The sequence below is a fragment of the Pan paniscus genome, chromosome 2, assembly GCF_029289425.2.
Source record: "Pan paniscus chromosome 2, NHGRI_mPanPan1-v2.0_pri, whole genome shotgun sequence".
Lineage (NCBI taxonomy): Eukaryota > Metazoa > Chordata > Mammalia > Primates > Hominidae > Pan > Pan paniscus.
This window is the reverse complement of record NC_085926.1, coordinates 131889707-131909465: the sequence shown is the minus strand read 5'-3', so window position 1 is coordinate 131909465 and position 19759 is coordinate 131889707. Positions and strand designations below refer to the sequence as shown.

The 19759-nt window shown below is 49.9% G+C and overlaps 1 protein-coding gene across 1 annotated transcript in view; it reads left to right on the top strand.

Moving 5' to 3' along the window:
* Nucleotides 1-19759, top strand: part of SLCO2A1 (solute carrier organic anion transporter family member 2A1) — a 97749-nt gene that overhangs the window by 45263 nt on the left and 32727 nt on the right. The window contains exons 2-3 of the mRNA XM_024928365.4: nt 5116-5253; nt 10907-11069. Coding sequence (XP_024784133.2) covers nt 5116-5253; nt 10907-11069 — 301 coding nt within the window. The remainder of the gene's footprint in view (nt 1-5115; nt 5254-10906; nt 11070-19759) is intronic.

Genomic DNA, 19759 nt, shown 5'->3' with positions numbered 1-19759 from the left:
CTTTTCCTCCCACCAATACATCTCCATGTACTCTTGAACCCGTGTCCTCCTCAAGGGATGGGCTTGTGTTTTATCTGCACGGTGTCAAGTGTTGCTTGCTCTGTCACATGCTGGCCATATAGGAGGTACTTGGTAAGTTCGAGCAGCCGAGGTCATGGTCCCATCACATAAGCTTAGTATGTGGGGCCAGATGGCTGTGACCCTGAGTGGCCCTGACAGAACCATCCATCCACTTCCTTCCCTTTTCCCTGCCTTTTCTCCCTGCCTTTTCTACCTTGCAGCCATCAATCTGATCCCTCTCCATATCCACTGGAACCAAGGGGTCCAGATATATACAAACACCTCTGCCAGGGCCCCCATGAGGCACCCAGACCTGACAGGGCTTGCAGGGGCCAATAGCTGGTGGCGAGATTGGCTCTGTGAGGGGGTGGAGGATGTGGAAAGGAGCCAGCTCTGGCTGGAGTCTTTCACCCAGTAGCTCGGGGGAGAAAGTGGGGGAATTTCTGTACTTAGAGGCATGTCTTTCAGGAAAAGATCTGAGACAAATTTCCTCTCCCGCCATCCCCATCTTCCTCTCATGAGACAACTGGAGAAGTTGGTGATGATTAGTCACTCCTGTTAATTCATTACTAATTTGGATGGAGGGAGACTGGTTTTTCTAAGCCTCATGCTCAGAAACTCAAGTGCTCCATAACTGAACTCACAGTCCTTGATCTCCTTGTGCGCTCCTCCTTCTGGATCCCCCGTTTCCATGCATGCATGCCTTTGACCTCTTCCTGGCCCTCAGGCTGGAAACATAGCCCCGTCTCTTCTTTCACGTTGAATCGGTGACAGCGGTGTCAAGCCAGCCTTTGCAAGAGCCTCTAATTTGGTGTCTTTCCAGACCCACTACCCCAGCCAGCCCTCGTCTCTCCCAAAGCTGTATGACAGCCCTCATTCCTCTGCTAGATGCTACTCTTGCCACCAGCCATGTGCCAATCCTTCAGATGCCTCTGTACAGGAGTCAGCACAGGGTGCTGGGATTTTTAGAAGCAACCTTGAACTAGACACACAAATGATCCCCATGCTGGGCCCCACACTGCTCCTGAAGGGCAGGGGAAGTTATCCAGACAAAGAAGGGGAAGACTGTGAGCAAAGGCACTGACATAGTGCCTTCAGGGAACTCTGAGAGTGTGACCTTGATGTGTTTGAAGGGCAAGGTGGCAGCAGGTGCTGCAGCTGTCTAATGCTGCATACCAGAACAATCCAAAACTTGGTGCTTAAAACAATGGCCACATTTAGGTTGCTGACAAATCTGACAAATCTTCAATCTGCACAGGGCTCATTGGGGATAGCTCATTTCTGCTTCACTTGGCATTGAGGGCTGGGACTGGAATCATCTGAAAGCTGGCTCAGTAACATGTCTGGTGGTTGATGCTGGCTGAGGACCAAAATCTGAACCGAGTTATCAGTGGAACATTAACATGTGCCCTCGCCATGAGTAAGGAAGACTGGGCTTCCTTACGATGTAATGTGGGGGTACTAAGGGTCTCAAGGGAGAAAGAGCCAGCCAGATTCTTTGTCCACTTTTAGGATCCAGCCTCGGAAGTCACATAGCATCACTTCTCTTCATTAGAAGCAAGGAGCTAAGATTGGCCCATATTCAGAGGGAGAGAACACAGAACCCACCCCTTGATAGAGTGTCATTGTAAGAGGTGTATGTGGATGGGAGAGATTGGTGTGGCCATCTTTGCAAAATATGATCAGTCTCAGCAGAAAATATGGAGGCAGGCTGGGTCCAGGACTGTAGCATCTTGGCTATCACCCCTCACAAACCAACACAGCTGTTTGGCTAACAGCAGTGTTGGTTTTTACCTTATAGAAAATGGGACGCCAGTGAGAGAGGCCAATTCAGGCATGACCTGCTCGTGTTTGTGCTTGAGAAAGCTCCCCCTGGGGTGGTGTGGTGGAAGATTTGAGAGGAGCAAGCAGGGGACCTGTGAGAGGCTGTTGCAGTGATCTGAGGAGGGATGGTGAGGGCCTGAGCCAAGGCTTACACCGGTAGAAGAGGCAGGGCTCCAATGTGGGAGACACCAAGAAGAGACCACGGGGCTGAGGGATGGGGCAAACACCAGAGGGTGAGGAGGAGGGACATCAAGAAGGATTATTGGTTTCTGACTTGGGAAACTGAGTGAAGGTGATGGGGAATGAGGGAAAAAGGGGAGCAGTTTATGGGGGAAGATGATGAGTCCTATTTGGGAAGTGATTAGTTTGAGGGGCCTAGGAGTGTCCAGGTGGATACGTCTAGCAGACAGTGGAGTGGACCTGCTTGCAAAACTCTGGCGAAAGTTCTGGGTACAGAACTGAGATTGGAGGCCATCATCCTATGGCAAATGGGATTGCCTATGAGCAGGTGCAGAATGGATCATGTCCAGAGAAGGGGTCTACAGGCAGGCTTTGGGGGCATTAGTCTTTAGGGACTGGTTAGAGGAGGAAGATCTGGCAAGGCATCTGAAGTCAAATTGTCTCTTTCCTAGGTCTGGCCTGGACCAGGGAACAATCTGGGTTCAAGTGAGCTTTGGTGCCCTGTTTCCATGGAAAATGACAGAACATTGACAAATCCCATCCCCATCACTGTCACAGTCTTGTGCTGCTTTCTTATAATCTATAACCTATAATGTGGCTCTTGTCTTTCCTTCAACCTTATAGTGGCAATTCCTATGGATTAGGGAATTTCTATGATTGTTTTTCTTTTTCTTGTTTTTTTTTTTTTTTTTTTTTTTGAGACAGAGTCTCGCTCTGTCGCCCACGATGGAATGCAGTGGCACAATCTCAGCTCACTGCAACCTCCACCTCCCAGGTTCAAGCGATTCTCCTGCCTCAGCCTCTCGAGTAGCTGGGATTACAGGCATGTGCCACCACGCCTGGTTAATTTTTGTATTTTTAGTAGAGACGGGGTTTCACCACGTTGGTCAGGCTGGTCTCGAACTCCTGACCTCATGATCCGCCTGCTTCGACGTCCCAAAGTGCTGGGATTACAGGCATGAGCCACCGCGCCCAGCCTTGCTTTCCTTTTTCTAATCTTTCACATCTTACCCTTTACAAGGATGGTCAGAGCCAGAAAGAGTCTTCTAGTCCGGTGACTGGAAACCACGTTGTCCCCCAGACTCTGCTGGTAGAAGTTTTCCAAATAAAGCATTTGAGGCTTCACTCCTGCTGATTTTGATTCAGTAGATCTGAGCTTGGGCCTAGCCTCTGTGTTTCAAAGGCACTCCCACCTCCCCATCCATGTGATTTTGAATCAAAGCTGAGTTATGAACCATTGACTTTGTCCAGTTACCTCGCAGTTGGGAAAACCCAGGGCACAGAAGGGGGAAAAGCACACACAAACCGAGATTGTTCCCTGGTCCAGGCCAGACCTAGGAACGAGGCAATTTGACCTCAGATGCCTCACCAGATTCTCCTCCTCTGACCATTCCCTAAAGACTAATGCCCCCTAAACTCTAAACTCTATCTCTACACAGAGACACGACCCTTTCTGGCTAAGCTTGCTCTGTTGAATGAGAGGCAGGTCCAGATCTGGTCCATGCCAAGCGTCAGGTGACTAGCATCTAAGCCCCAAAGTGCCTACTGCATACAGGGCATGGGTTGGGCACTTGGATTACCCCTTGCTGGACTTCAGTTTCCCCATTTGTGAAAAGAGAGTGGGATGACATTATTATAAAATATTAAGAAGAATTTCAGAATATGAAAGAAAGCCCAGTGGAGCCTCTCTAGCATGGCAGGGGTGGAGTGCCACCATGCCCCCAGACAGGCAGGCTTCCTTCTACCACCTGGGAGGAGTGGGGTGGCCACACAGGTCCAGGTGGCAGTCAGGAGAGGTGTCTGGTTTTGTGGGTGTAAAGACCTCTCCAGACCTGGAGGCTGTGAGCATGGACACATGGATAGGCAGTGAATTCTGGGCTCTGTCTGACATCCCAAGCTGGCCTCGCAAAGGTTCTGCCCTGGCAGGAAGGAAACCCCACAACCTGGAACAAGGGCACCTATAGAGGAAGGCTCAGCTTCGGAAGGAAATGGAAATGAAGGTGGAGCCCCGGTTGCTCTCCTGTGATGCCAGCTGTTCATTCATGGAAAGAGCTTTGGAAGACTGTGAAATGGCACAGCACTCACCCTTCCCTGGAGGAAAACCTCACCCAGAGGGGCGCCTTCCAGGAGATGATTGAGAATAGGACTCCTGGCTCAGAGCCTGTTCGGTGCCAGCGCAACAGCTGAGAACCTGGGGGAGCCCAGAGCTCAGCCTGGAGCCAACTAGGGACATCATGAAACCCTTCTCCTACCCTCCCTGATGTGTTATCTGTTCCCATCCACCATGGAACTCACATTTACTCAGTACCCCAGGACCAGGTACGAGGCCAGGTGAGATACAGAGATAAATGGCCTTGGCCCCTTCCCTGGGGCCTTGATCATCCATTGAGCAGGCAGCAAGCACAGTCAGTCACAGACATTCCTGAGAGGCCAAGATAGTCCTGGTAAGAGATGAGGACGTGGATGGGAACATTCATTCAAACCAGGTGCTTTGGGGATTGCATCATGGTGCCTTACTGGAGGCATTAGAGGTGGGCCTCAGAGGACAGGTGTTGGGAATGGAAGACAGGTCAAGAGAGATGGATCCATGTGACCCGGGCTTGTTCATCTCCCAAGAGTGGTCTGAATTGGATGGGGAGTGGCCTTCAGCCCTCACAGGGCACAGGAGGAGGGCAGATGTGCAGCCTGTGGAGCACTGTGGTGCTGGGGAATAATCCAAGATGCTCAGCTGAGCAGTTAGGCCCTTCCCTTGGGGGTGAGTCCCCAACCCTGTCATATCTTCAACACCCTGTGGTTTCACTGGGCCACATATCACAGCAGTGATAAGAATGCAGTAATAACAGGAATGGCTAGCACTTTGGGAGTGCTTCCTGTAGGGTGCAACACAATGTTGCAATGATGACGTTTCATCCTGGAGACCCTGGGAAGTAACTGCTCCTAGATAACAGGCGAGGAAACAGAGGTCAGCCTGCCGGGGCCCCTAACAGATGGCTGGGAGGGCGCCAGAGCTTGTCGTCCAGAAACCTCACGGGCCCATCACTCTTCCCCCAGGTGTTTGTGCTCTGCCAAGGCCTCCTGCAGCTCTGCCAACTCCTGTACAGCGCCTACTTCAAGAGCAGCCTCACCACCATTGAGAAGCGCTTTGGGCTCTCCAGTTCTTCATCGGGTCTCATTTCCAGCTTGAATGAGGTGAGCAGGAGGTTCTGGTCCATCAGACTCCACTTGTGCACCACCCTGACCAAAAGATCCAGGAGAAGCAGAGGAACAGGGGGCTGAGATGTGCACATAGGTGCAATGCCTCTTTCTGCCGGGTAACAGCAAATGAAACAGCAAAGATCCAGTGGGCACAGTGAGAGCAGCTAGATTTCCTGAGGCCTGACTTGTGCCAGGTACTGAGCTGAAAGCCTCCCATGCCTGACCTGGGGGCCTCTTCATGGCAGCCTTGCCAGCAGGTACTATGTTCATGCCCACTTCACAGATAAGGATGCTGAGGCTCAGGAGTACAAGTGGCTTGCTCCAGGTATGCAGGGCTGTCTGCCTTCAAACTCTGTGCTTCTAATTGAGTTCTGTGCAATCTGCCAGGCTGTGGGGCCCCTGCCCCATACATAGTCTAGGGAGGATAAGCCCCAGGCATGCAGGTGGGTCAGCAGCCCTGGGCCCAGGCATCTCCTGTCTTATGAGGGCCACAAGAGCCAGAGCTCTTAATGGCCTTGACTCCCTGATGAGATCAGAGCTCTATGGCCTCCGAGCATTTCCCGCCATCCCTCAGTGACTGCATATCAAAGTTAGAGGAAGACAAGATGGGCCGAGAAGCCAGAGGAGGTGGGAGGTCAGAGGGCAGGGCCTGCCAGGAGCCACTGGAAGCTGGGGAGAGAGAGTGAGCGGAGGCAGAACCCCTTCATCCTGTCTCCATAGTCTGGAGACAGGGCTCCTGGGCTGGCTTCCATCTTCTCCCCAGGGCCACTCTTCCTGGATGGAGGCAGGCAGTGGTGCCTTCCCCAGAGCCGGGTTGCTCCTCTGGAGCATCATGAGGTCTTCCCTTGACTTAGTGAAATTCAAGTCAGTGCAGTCACTTAAAGCCCGGGCCCCTGTCCCGTGGCAGCTTCTGGCCAAAACAGAACTGTAAAAGAAGGCAGGTATCTCCTCTCCCCAGCCTTCTCCTGCTGGAATAAGGCTTTCCCTTTCACTCCTCCCCCTTCCTCGATGGTCCACATAGCAGTGACCCCAGGACCACTTTCCTGTGCCAGTCCCTTCTATGGTCCTAGGAGGGAGGCGCTCTTCACAGTCACATTTCTCAGACAAGGAACCCAGCATCAGAAAGCCTGAGTACTCCATCCAGGTCAGCCCCCTGTCATGTGCATGGTGCAGCCAGGGTCTGAGCCCAGGGCTGTCTGAGGGCTGCATGCCGAGGCCTCCTCTGTGGATTCCTAACTGTCTTCTCTACCGTTCCTCCAGTCTCTTGCTCACAAGCACTGCCCCAGCCAGTCTCAACCTCCACACACATCGCTGGAATCTTCATTGGTGCCCCTCACTTTATGAGCACCCCTCCATGGGCTCTTTCACCACATATATGACATGCATGCACATATACATGCACAGTCCTGCAGCCTGTCTAAGTCATCCCTGCTGGCCTGAGACCTCCTGCTCTGAGCTTCCAGGCCCATGTGTGTGCCTTCCCTGCTTTCTGTGCCAGGTGTGTGTCTGTGTACTGGTCTGTGTGTGTGCCTGTGTCTCTGTCTGTCTGCTTGTATTGCTATCCTAAGCTTCCTGGTGATGCCTGGTGACTGGGTCTGTCTGACTGTGTGGTTGCCTCCTTCTCCAGGACAGCGCCCCGGTGTCCCTGCCCTGCATTCACACAGAATGACCCTCATCGATGTTGACCTGTGACTTTGGTAATGCGCCTGGCACATGTTGTCCTCACTCATGATGGATATCAGGGAAAACAAATCTCCGACATTTGCGTCACCACGGTCTTGTTTCATGACCCTGGCAGGCATCACTAATTACCCACCCCATCCCTTTCCTGCTGAGTTCATGCACAGCCTCAGAATCCTTCTCAACACAATATTCTAGGCCTTGCTACTAATCAAAGTCAGAGTTGGCATGTGAGGTGAATCTTCTCCTTCACCTCAGCCCACGTGGTACCAAATCTGTGATCTCCCATGGTTAAATTTTCATTCATGTTGACCCTATGCTTGGAACAAAAATGTGGGTCCAGAAACAATTGGATTCCTCAATGGGCTGGGAGTAGCTAGCTAGGACTTGTAGCAGGATCTGCTTAAGACAGGAGGTTGATTAGGCAATGAAAGAGCTTAATATTTTCCCAGGGATAGAGTTCAATCAGAAATAAAAATAATTCACCCATTAAAATCTTTCCCAGTCTCAGAGGAACTTTTCAAGAATCTGAATTCAGCTCATGCCTGTGGGCATGACTTGAAGCAAATATCATCAGATAGTTCACTCCTCTGACCTTATAACCCTCTGTGTGTGTGTATCTGTGTCTGTGTATGTCTGAGTATTTGTGTGCAACTCTGTATGTGTCTGTCTGTGTACAGTATATGCCTGAAGGCTAGGGGGGATGTGAGAAGAGAGCCCCGCCTGGTGCAAGGGGAAGGTGAGGCTGCCCGGGTGGTGGAATGTGCAGTGAACCTCCAGGAAGCATGAACCTTCAGTCTGCAGCTTCCAGTCTCAGAGAGCCTTCTGGGGGCCCAGTAGGTGAGGTGAAGCCTTTGACAGGCTGGGCGTAAAAGGCCAGCACCAGCAGGAGGAACTTAGTTAAGAAGAGAAGACATGGAGCAACTTGGCTTGAAGCAGCAGCTTCTCTTGTCCACTACGAAAGGCCAGGGCTGAGCCCTAGAGGCTGCCTGCCCTTCACGCCACCCACCAGTGGTCCCTGCGGCCCTTTGGTTTGAGACGTTGAAGGGCAGGGGCATGTCATGATGGGCATTGTAACAGCTTTCAAAGAGTCTCACAGCAAGTCCATGGTAGTGTTTTAGGGGCTGCTCCAGGGCTGAGGAGACTGAGGTCTTGAGGCTCTCTTCTCAGCTGGAACAGCTGCATTTGGGGGGTTGTTTTATATTAGGGAAAAACAGTTTTTTCAAAGGGACTCTGTAGCTGAAGAAAAGTTTGAGAACAAGGTCTTAAGCCAGCATTAGCTGTAACACCTGTGGAGGTTCAGCTTCCCACAGAGAAACAAGTGCAGACCCCTGGAGAGTGCGGAAGAGCTTCTCCTCTGTCCCTCCTCCCTGAGATCCCCTTCGGGGCCCTCCACTGACCCTCACCCAGGCCTTCTAAAGTCAGCCACAGTCAGCACAGCTGATATGATCTGACATTTACAATCATTTTATGAAAAGCAATACGGAAACAAGAAGGAAATAAACGAAATCTGGGAAGCATAAGAATAAAGCTGTCTTTCCAGGTGCGGGTTTCAGGACGTCCTAGATCCACCTTTTGGCAGGGGCTGCCTCTCACACACCTTCACATCCCCTTTCTCTGTAGATCATAGACCATCTCACTCTTGGCCATGCCGGAGGGGTCTCCTGGGCAACTATGTCCTCCTCTTGAAAAAGTCTACCATTTACTCATTCATTCATTTGTTCAACAATATTTAACGAGCACCAAGTATTAGGCACTGTTCTAGGTGCTGGGGAAACAGGAATGAACAGACAAAAATCTCTGCTCATATATCATTCTAAGGATAAATATAGTATTTATGGAAATAAAACATACTGTAGATCAGGTTATGATGAGTGCAATGAAGAGAGAGAGTCATGGATAGGAAAAGGTATACGGGGCCTCAGTGTTGGGGATGTAGGTCTATTTTAAATGACGAGGTCAGAGAAAGGCCTTCTTGAGGTGATTCAATCTGAGCAGAGGCCTGAATCTGGTTAAGAATGGAGTCCTGAGGACGTAAAGTCAGAAGGAGCAGCAAGAACCAAAGGGGGCTGGGGGAATGCCTTTGTTCTTTGGTGTGGTCAAAGAACAGCTGGGGGCAGTATGGCTGGATGGAGGGAGGGAGAGGAGCAGAAGAGTGCAGACCTGAGAGGTGACCAGGGGGCAGGCTGTGTAGGACTCGGGAGGCTCTGGGACAGCCTTTGCCTTTTTCCACTGGAGGGTTTGAGCTGAGGGAACATGGTCTGATAGTTCAGCAGGACCCTTCTGGCTGCTGGGTGGAGAATGAACAGTAGCAGGACATGGGTGAAGGCAGGGTCCCATTAGGAGGCTACCACAGTAATTCAGACAGGATTGGAGGTTGAGGAGTCACTGGCTTCCAGGTGGCTATGGAAGGTCCTGCCAAGGGGATTTGCTGATGGATTAGATATGAGTGTGAGAGAAGTCAAGATGATGTTCGAGTGTTTTGTGTGAGCCACTGGGAGGATGGAGGTGCCATTTACTGAGACAAGGAGGACCAGGACAGGGGACTGGGGTTTTGGAGGGAGGAAGAAGAGTGAGAGTTTAGATGAGCTGAGACTGTGGGACTTAGAAGCACACGCAGAGCATAAATAGCCATGGAACTGGACACACTTAGGGGCAGAGCTCTGGGCCCAATGTTGAGAGTCCAAGGAGATAAAGAGGAATTAGCCAAGAAGACCGAGAAGGAGCAGACAGGGGAAGGGAAGCAGGAGAGGATGGTGTCATGGGAACTCTGAAAGAAGTGTTTCAGGAAAAAAGAAATGGTCAACTGAGTCAAATGGAACTGAGCATTGACCAGTACATTTGCCAATGAGGAGGCCACTGGTGACCTTAGTGACAGCTGTGTTCTGAGGCTCTAGCCTCTGTTTCCTGACATAGGAGTACCCGTTTCTCCACCCAGGAGGAAAGTGGGGTGTAACAAGGCAGGGCTATGGCTGCAGATTTACAGAGCTCCTCCAGTCCAGGTGAACTGTGCTCTGAGGAGAGGACCATCTTTGGTGGAGACGTGGTCAGAAGGCCTGGCAGCATCCCCTTACCATTGAAGACCTTACTCCCCATACTGGAGCCTTCAGTTCCCTTCCCTGGTTCTGGGTGGGGCTCAGAGAGCACATCTTCCAGGGAGCACCAGGAGCTTGGAGTTACCCATGTTTCCAGCTGGAAGGGCTTTAGGGGTGCTCTAGTTCTTATCCTTCATTTCACAGAATTGAAAACAGACCAAGGCAGGGGAAGGGGCAGGATAGTAGCAGAGCTGCTTGGGCAGAAACCCTCTTCTCCAAGAGGTGACAGACAACTCTAGTTAAGCCTTGGTGTTTTAGAGTCAGGCAAGACTGTTTCAAGCCATGCCCTAACCTCATAGTGATGGGTATGTTACTTAATATTCTGAACCCCAGTTTTGTCAGATAAAATGAGAATTGTTTCATGATTAAATGAGATAAGCATGTTGCTTGCTTGTTATTCTGGCCACTAAGCCAAGGTCCTTGGGTCCTTTAATTTGTACCTAATTAAACTTGGGATTTTGCCTAAACTTTAGATACAAACTCTCAAGCTTAATTAGGGAATGTGTTTTATTCCCAGGAGCCAGCCAGAATTGGAGGTTTCTTTGGCTTTTTCCCAAAAAGGTTTGGTTCTAAGATGGTTAAAGTTTAGGTTTTGAGTGTTTCATAATCTCCAGATACTTCCTTTGGTCTGGTCTAGGAGATGGAGACCCAGAAGGGTTTCTGATAACAGAGGGAAAACCAAAATTGCTTATGCTTGCCCCTTGTGAAGCTCTCTGGGAAAAGCTGACACTTTAACTCTGTCTGGGCCCCAGCTGACACTGGGAAGCCCCCTCCCTTTCCAGTTTTCCTGGATGAGGTATGATCGGGTCTTCTCTGTGGGTGGGTGAGGACAGGGCCTCTTGTCTCACTCAGCCCTTCTGCTCTCTTCTCAGATCAGCAATGCCATCCTCATCATCTTTGTCAGCTACTTTGGCAGTCGGGTGCACCGTCCACGTCTGATTGGCATCGGAGGTCTCTTCCTGGCTGCAGGTGCCTTCATCCTCACCCTCCCACACTTCCTCTCCGAGCCCTACCAGTACACCTTGGCCAGCACTGGTGAGTGGCCTCCAACCCCTGCCTCAAGGGGGTAAGGAATGGGCGAACATCTCACAAAGTTAGTGGGGATACTCCTAGGGCAGTGGATACCACTCCAGGAAGAGGGCATATGAAGCTCAGAATATACTGAAGTATGTAGAGCTATGGAGCAACTGAACTCTGGTTTGTTCAGGAAAGTGTGCAGTGCATGGCTCACCTCCTGCTGTGATTCCCTGTGCTTCATGCCAGGAATGACCCAAGCTCCACCTCCCTAGGGACACTGTGAGCAGTTTCTGCAATGGGGCTTGGCAGGAGGAGGATCAAAGCATTAAATCATGATGAAGTCTGTGGATTTTGTCCATGTTTAATCATAGCACTTCGTGACATTTGTACATTCTTCTGTCTTTAGGTGACAGTGCACTTGTACGATCTCATTTGATCATGTTTACTATGTTGAGTTTGCCAATCCATGAACATAGGATGCTCACTATTACCCTTATATTTAACATTGATGTATGACTTAACAACCACTGAAGTTCATTAATGTCTCTATTCTCCAAGAGAGCAAAATAAGGATCATAGATGCTTTTTTGCCCACCATCCTCTCTCATCTTCCACTTATGGTTGACCCATATTTTTGTTCTACCTGTCTTTAACCTCCCCACAGTGGTCATTATTATAAATTGTTACTATACTGTTATTTATAAATAAGTGAGTGGTTATTTATGTACTCACAAGTTTAATGGTTTCTTTGTTCACCATTGATTGCTTCTTGCATTTCACCCATGCTGTTGATTAATTTTTTTTTCCTGAAGGATATCCTTTAGTGTTACTTTCAGTAGGCCTATGAGTAAGAAAATCTCTAAGTCTTTGTCCGAAAATGCCTCTATTTTACCCTTGCTCTTGAATTATAGTTTAGCTACAAACAGGATTTTAAATCAATAGTTATTTCTTCTCAACACTTTGAAGGTACCATGCCTCTGTCTTCTGGTATTGGGACTTTTCCATTAGTCTAATTGTCATACCTTCTTAGGTATCCTGTTTTTTCTCTAGTTCTATTTAATATTTGTTCTTTTCTTTTCTTTGTTGTTCTGTATGTCTACCATAAGGTATCTGAGTATGGCTTAATTTTCACTTATCTGTTAGAAAGTTCGATGTGCTATTTCTTTTGAAAATGAGAGTTTTTCTTTAATTTTGAAAAATTTTCTGCCAAAAACATTCCTGATATTGCACATCCTTATTTTCTCCATCCTTTTTTTTCTGGAACTCCTTTTACATATGGCTTCACATTTTCATTTCTGGCCTCCTTGTCTCTTAACCTCTCTTTCATAGTTTTCAGTGCTTTATGCTGCATCCTGGGTAATTTCCTTAAAGTATGACTTTCTGTTCACTTAGTGTCTCTCCAGCTTTGTTAATTGGTGTCAAACCCATTTTTTACATTATAAATCTGAATGGCACTACATATTTTGCTAATTCCTGAAGTTCTTATAATAGTTGTTCAAATCTCTCTGCTCTGTGACACAATTTTTTGGTGTTTCCTTATGATTTCTTTTGTGTTATTGATGTCTTCAGCTATTTTAAATATATTTATATTATACTCTTTTTCAGATCGTTCTAGTAGCTCAAGTTTTAAGAATGTTAATCCTCCCATTGTTTTATATCTGCTTGCTCTTGTTCATGGTGGATTACCTCCTTATGTTTGACCATGAGCCATTTGCAGTGGGCTTTTTTGCCCTGTGGAAATTGTATGTGGCCTGGGTAAGGAAATAGCCCTACAGAGTGGTTTGGCATTTACATTTACTCAGCACCCAGGACCATCATTGCTTTGGAACTAATTTTATGTTAATGTGTTGACTTAGGATGAATTTGCACTTATTTTAAGGACTGTGGAAAGTGGCTGTGGTTTTGTGATAGACATTTGTGAGAGGCCTAGTTCATAGGCTCACCCTTAGTCCACTGTATTGGAGTTGAGGTTAAATGAGCCCCCAGGGAGGTGCTGAGGGAATAATCGATTCTGGTTTGCTTAGAAACCAGGCTATTTTTTCAATCAGATATGTAGACCAGGTTTGAGAGATGAACCACTTAGAATAATAGAGGGCAGCCCTTAAGATTGTGAGGCCAGTGATGGAGAGAACGAAGCGCCTGGAACAGGAAAAGAATAGGGCAAGAATAGGGGTGTCTAATGCTGAAATATCTGCTGGGTTCTGGTCATGGAACTCTTTCCCCCCCTTTTTATAAATCACCAGTGAACTGGTCATTTCTCATAAATGTATGGACTCTGTGGGGCTGAATCCTGCTTCAGGTGGGCAGAGGATGAGGAAAGATCCGAGCCCCAGGCTCCTGCCATACACTTTCTCCCCCTTGGTCTAATGAGAGCTTGAGGCCAGCTCTGAAGGGAGTCAGGAGTTGCTGGCCATCTTCTCGGAGAGCAGTGTGGCCAGCCTGGCTGCACTGTCTTCTTTCCAGAGCCACAATCCCTGCCCTTCCTCGTCACGTGAAGACTGGAATAATGAAATCAGCAAGGGAGCCTGGGGCACTGTGGCCAGGCCGAGGGGAGGGCCTCCTGCCAGGCGCCACACATCGTGGCCTGCTCAGCCTGGCAAGTCAGCTCCCATGGCCTGGGCCCACATCCCAGTGGCATTTGCCTCACACTGAGCAGCCACAGGAGACTGGTTAAGACAACTTCACTCTGTTCCTTGTTAGGAATAATCAGTGAGTTTGGGTTCAGCTCACCATGACGCTCTCAGCTCAGAAGGAAACACTGTGCTGTTCCAGCTTTGACCTCAGTGCTCTAAGACAAAATCTTCTGATAGAGGACGGAGGGGCTCTGAAAAGACCACAGCTTGCCTCTCAAGGCTGCAGGGGGGCACCATAGGCCAGAAGAGTGGGCTGTTTTGTAGTTCTTGTTCATTGGTGCAAATTCTATATGCAACAATAGGGCACAGCAGTCTCCCTCAGTCTGGCTGGGATAGAAGCAGATGCTGGAAGTGCTCAGAGCTGAGCTACCTTCGGGCATCTTCCTGGTGCCAGGGGGTGGGATGAGAAGGACTTTGGCCCAGGAACCTCATCCATGTGATCTAGCTGGGGCTGCACACGGTGCCAGTGCACCACGTGAGTGCTATGCTAATATGTGCAAATAAAAATATTTATAAAGTCTTACTTCATGGGAATAGCTTAAAATGTGACTCCTACTTCAAATGTATTCTTATGGAAATTTTAGTTTTGAATCATGCAAGGTCGTCAGGAACAAAGGCATTTCATTAAATGTACCACTCTTTGAGTGGGGGTGTGAATCTGAATGGTCTACTGGAACCAGGCAGTCCTCAGTCTGAATCTGAGCTTTGGGACTCCCAAGTGGGCTCGAGCCACCTCCTCCCTGCTCTGAGTTTCAGTTCATCCCTGAGTGTCTATTTTATAGCCCTTGTAGGGCTGCAGGGGCTGAGAAGATGCCTGTTCAGAATTTAGCCTGGTGGCTGTCACATGCAGTAATCACTAAGTGGTGGCTTTTGTCCCCACAGTGGTAGGGACAATACATGATGTTGTGTAAACTAGTAGACTTTCTGGATCCCAAAGGAGAAAGCACCTTACTTCCTGTGAAGAATGTGACAGCTTATGGGCTGGATGGCCTGGGGACATCTGAAGGCAGCTTCTTTCTGGTCTACATCATAGGTCCTCTGCTCTGTTCTGGAGCAGGGCGCCTCCCTTGGCATGGTCCCTGCTGCATCCTCACATGTGAGTCCTTAGGATTTCTGTTGGTGGAAGCTTAGGTTGCTGTTGTGCTCTCTTCCCAGATCCTTGTGTTGGTGTGGCCTGGTATGATGGGTAGACATGCACCCCACCCCACTCCATATGGACTTTAACATTTGAATCCTAGCTCAGTCACTTACCTGCCAAGTCTTCTTAGGCAAGCTACCTCACCTTTCTGAACTTTAGTTTCCTTACCTATAAAATAGGAGCAAGAATACCTTGACTTTCAGTGTGTTCTGAGAGTAAAAGTAAAATGAAATAAGCCAGGTATGCTGTAATCCCATCACTTCTGGAGGCTGAGGCAGGAAGATTGCTTGAGGCCAAGAGTTCGAGACCAGACTGGGCAACACAGTGAGACCCCATCTCTACAAAAAAAAAAAAAAGTTAGCCAGGCATTATGGCACATGCTTGTAGTCCCAGCTACTTGGGAGGCTGGGGTGGGAGGATCACTTGAGCCCAGAAGTTTGAGGCTTTAATGAGTTATGATCATGCTACTCCACTCCAGCCTGGGCAGCAATCAAGGCTCTGTCACCAGGCTGGAGTGAAGTGGTGCGATCTCGGCTCACTGCAACCTCTGCCTCCCAGGCTCAAGCAATTCCCCTGCCTCAGCCTCCTGAGCAGCTGGGACTACAGGTGCCCACCACCAGGCCCAGATGATTTTTTGTATTTTAGTAGCTACGGGGTTTCACCATGTTGGCCAGGTTGATCTCAAACTCCTGACCTTGTGATCCACCCACCTCAGCCTCCCAAAGTGCTGGGATTATAGGCATGAGCCACCGCGCCTGGCCTGCTCAGCATATTTCTATTTGCCTGCCCTTGTGGTATTTGAAATCTGCTACTCAGACCTATTACTTGTGTTGATTACTGATTCCTTCCTCTTGGAGTAAAGCTGCTCCAGAAACGAACATGGGAAATGAAGAATAGCAATGTGTTTTAGGAAAAAAAAGTTAAAGAAGGGCTAAACATTTTGGGAATCACAGAGACCTTTAACAACTAATTGCTAATTTTTAAAAGGCCATGAAGACATTTATGGATATTTAGATTTTCTAAATGTCAGTGGGGTCCGGAAATGTACCCTGGCGCCTTTAGAGAAAAGACGAGCTATCCAGCCAAAGCCTCTAAGACCACGTCTGGAAGGCGCGGAGAGGTTTTCCTCTATGGGAAACGGGCCAACGTGAGACCAGTCCTCCCAGGAGATAAGAGAAGGGGCTTCGGAAACCAGTGTCTGGTAGGACTAGGTGTAACCTGTGAATGATCCTTCAGCCAAGTCCAGAGGGAAGTCTGCCCACATGCAGACAATGGATGCAGCAGGCAGGAAGCTTCCTGGAGGTTAAGGAGGGGCAGGGGAGCACTGTATTTTTGGAGCAGACAAGAAAAAGAAAGGGAAGAGTCACTTTCCAGTCCTTTATTCATGAAGTTGCCATCCCCAACCTGGGCTTGCATATCCCAAGGGTGTCCCTGGGAAAGAAGGTGGTGGGAAGGCACGGGGAGGGGGAGCCTCGGGATCCTGAGTGAACTGGTCAGGACAGGGAGCTCAGCCTTTCCACAGTGAACACCAACCTATGGTGTGAGATGGGTGTGCTAGGAAGCCCTGGAGGAATGAGAGGGGCACCCGTGGTTTGGGCAGCCTGAGTTTGTTTGTGGGTAATTGTGTATAGGTGTGTATGTGGGGGAGGCGTGTCTATGAGTAGGAAGCTAAGTAGGTGAGGAGGTGTGTGGGTGTGGAGGGGAGGTAGGTGTATGTGGAGATGTGGGGGGCATGTGGGGATGGGAAGGACTGGGGTAGGAGGCAGAGGAGAGTAAAGTATGTGGATGTGTGAGTGGAGTTGTGGGGTGAGGGTTGGGGTGTATGTGAAGGGGAAGGTGTGAGGGAAGAGGTGATGTGGGGGAAATGTGTGGAGGTGGGGTGGGGTGCCTGTGATGGGGAAGTGTGTGTGCATGTGTTGGGGGGGTGTGGAGGTGAGGAGGGGTCCATGTCGGGGGAAGTGTGTTCACATGTGTGGGGGGTATGGAGGTGGGGTGGGGTACATGTCGGGGGAAGTGTGTGGGGGTATGGAGATGGGTTGGGGTGGGGTGCCTGTGAGGGGGAAGTGTGTGTTCATGTGTGTGTGGGGGTATGGAGGTGGGGTGGGGTCCATGTCGGGGGAAGTGTGTGGGGGTATGGAGATGGGTTGGGGTGGGGTGCCTGTGAGGGGGAAGTGTGTGTTCATGTGTGTGTGGGGGTATGGAGGTGGGGTGGGGTCCATGTCGGGGGAAGTGTGTGGGGGTATGGAGATGGGTTGGGGTGGGGTGACTGTGAGGGGGAAGTGTGTGTTCACGTGTGTGTAGGGGTATGGAGGTGGGGTGGGGTCCATGTCGGGGGAAGTGTGTGGGGGTATGGAGATGGGTTGGGGTGGGGTGCCTGTGAGGGGGAAGTGTGTGTTCACGTGTGTGTGGGGGTATGGAGGTGGGGTGGGGTACATGTCGGGGGAAGTGTGTGGGGGTGTGGAGGTGGGGTGGGGTGCCTGTGAGGGGGAAGCGTGTGTTCATGTGTGTGGGGGGTATGGAGGTGGGGTGGGGTGCCTGTGAGGGGAAGCATGTGGGGTGGTAGGTGATTGGAGGGTGGGGATGGGCAGATGTGCAAGGAAGGAGGAGAAAGGGTGTATGTATTGGTGGAGGGCAGGGTGGACCATCCTAGTGGGAGTTGCACAACCTGGCCAGTGGATCTATTTAACTCAAAAAGAAAGAGAAAATAAACAACAGAGAAAATCACAAAACACATGGGTGTTATTAATTTGACTGAGAGAAATAGAGCCCTGAACGGATGAGCAGAACAAAACTTAATGAGATTTGATGTGGAACATTTTTTAAATGCGTGGTGTAGGAAAGAATAGAAATAAACATGGAGAAATGATAGAAAACACTAGACTACGGTAGAGAAGGCCCGGGAAGGAGCGAAGCTGGAAACTGGTGGGAGAGCTCTGCGCTCCATGGTGATGGTGTGACAGCCTCTCTGAGGGCCTGAGCCTGAGCCGTGACATAAAAGTAGCTGACTCTCTGTCAGGCTTTTCTATCATCTGTTTTTGTGGGCAAGGCACAACTCCCCTTGGCTTACCTGGAAACTGGACCCCTTGTTCTGCGTCTCTAGCACAGGCCTGGTGGAGACCTGAGTGTGGACCCTCAGGCATGCCTGATCGTTTCCCTTGCTCAGGAATGAAGCTGAGTGACAGGTCTGCTTGGGGGGAGGGTCCAGGAGGCAAGCTGCAGCCTGCTCCGCTGAGAGTCGCTTCTCCAGGAAGGCTGGCAGACCGTGTCTTGGGCCCACCTGTAGCAGGAGGATGGCCTCCTTGGGAGTTAGTATCCAGGGTAAAAAGGAAAGCGGGCTACTGTTCCAGTGGCTTTGGGCATCCTGGGAACAGTGTTGAGAATGAGGGAAAGCCCCACAGAAAAAGGGAAATGTGGTTCAAAGAAACCATTGATCCTCCCTGCAAGATGCCTTGAGCTCCCCAAGCATCCCCAAAGGAGACAGGGAGGAACTTTCTGCTCTTGCTGCCACACTTAGTAGAGCTGTAGAGCTGGGACACTGACTGTGTGCACAGGCATCTCCTGTGGCCCTGAAGCCTTGAAATGGGAACCACTGGGCCCAACTGGGCAGCGTGCTACCCACCAGGAGGTTGGAAACAAGGAGAGTTTCTTTCTTTCAGGAACAAAAGGACTTTTCAGGATTGAGAGCTTGGACTGGACACAGTCAGAGAGGATGTGAGCCTCAGAAATCTAAAAGAGGGAAACAGCAAAGAGAAGTTAGCATGACAGAGGACTGACCCACAAACCAGGACCTAAGGGGGCTGGCTGGTGCTCTGGAATGTTCTGGAGAGCTCCTTCCTGGCCTCTTCTTGGCCTGGGGCTGCAGTGCGGAGAGGTGTGAGCAGGGGACTCCATACTCCCCTCTCGTCGTCTTGTGCTGGTGACACCTGCTTTTGTCTGTCTCATACATTGTGCTTCTCCAGAAGCATTGGTTGCAGAAGATTTGGTGGCTGATGTGTTTGAACACCATGGGACTAGACCAGGGGTCAACAGACATTTTCTGTAAAGGGCCAGGTAGTAAATATGTCAGACTTGTGTACCATAAGGTCTGTGCTGAAATTATTCAACTTTGCTGTAGTGTCACAAAAGTTCCCCTTCCCAATAGATAAGCAAGTGGGCGTGGCTGTGTCCCCATAAAACTTATTGATAGACACAGGCTGGGAACTGAACGCAGCCCACGGGTTGTGGTTTGCCAATCTCTGGACCAGACAGTTCTCTCTGCCAGGCCCACTACTGCCCTCAGGCATCTGGAGCTGAAGCTCAAGAATGGGGACTGTAAGGCTGCCTGAATGTGGACAGTCATGGTTTGTGGGAGCAGGCCCCTCCCTCTCTCCCATGTCACTCGTTTTCCTAGATTTCCCTGAATTCTGTCTTCCTATACTCCACTCCATCAGTCCCAGGTCAGTCTTCTGGAACCAAGCAGCACCAGCCCATCAGTCCACAGTGGTGGAAACAGCCATCACATAGCCCAGAGCCTTTGCTTTCTGAGCTGCTGGTCTTTACTCTTTCCCACAAAATAAGGCTTCCAGCCCTTTGGGGGCCCAAGCTGCCTGGGCCCAGTGCGGTGCTGTCAGGGTGGTCTCCCTGAGAAGAAGACAGAGGGAGGCTCACATCTGAATCTGAGGGTCCTCCTCACAGGCTGGAATTGTGAACTTGTGGTCAAAACACCAGAGACTTGTCCCCATACATTGTGCCAAGCCAGGTATCACCCTTCCAACCGCTGACTAGCTGAATTCCTTGAAGCTACGGTCAAGCTTCATATTTTCTCCCTGTAGGAATCATTCTCCTTGGTTGGGGTCCCTCCTTATAGCCGTGGGTCTAATTTTGAGTTATCAGCCGTTGGACTGTCCAATCCTCCCAGCTTCGTGTCATCCATGTCATTCACACATTTGTAAGCAGTT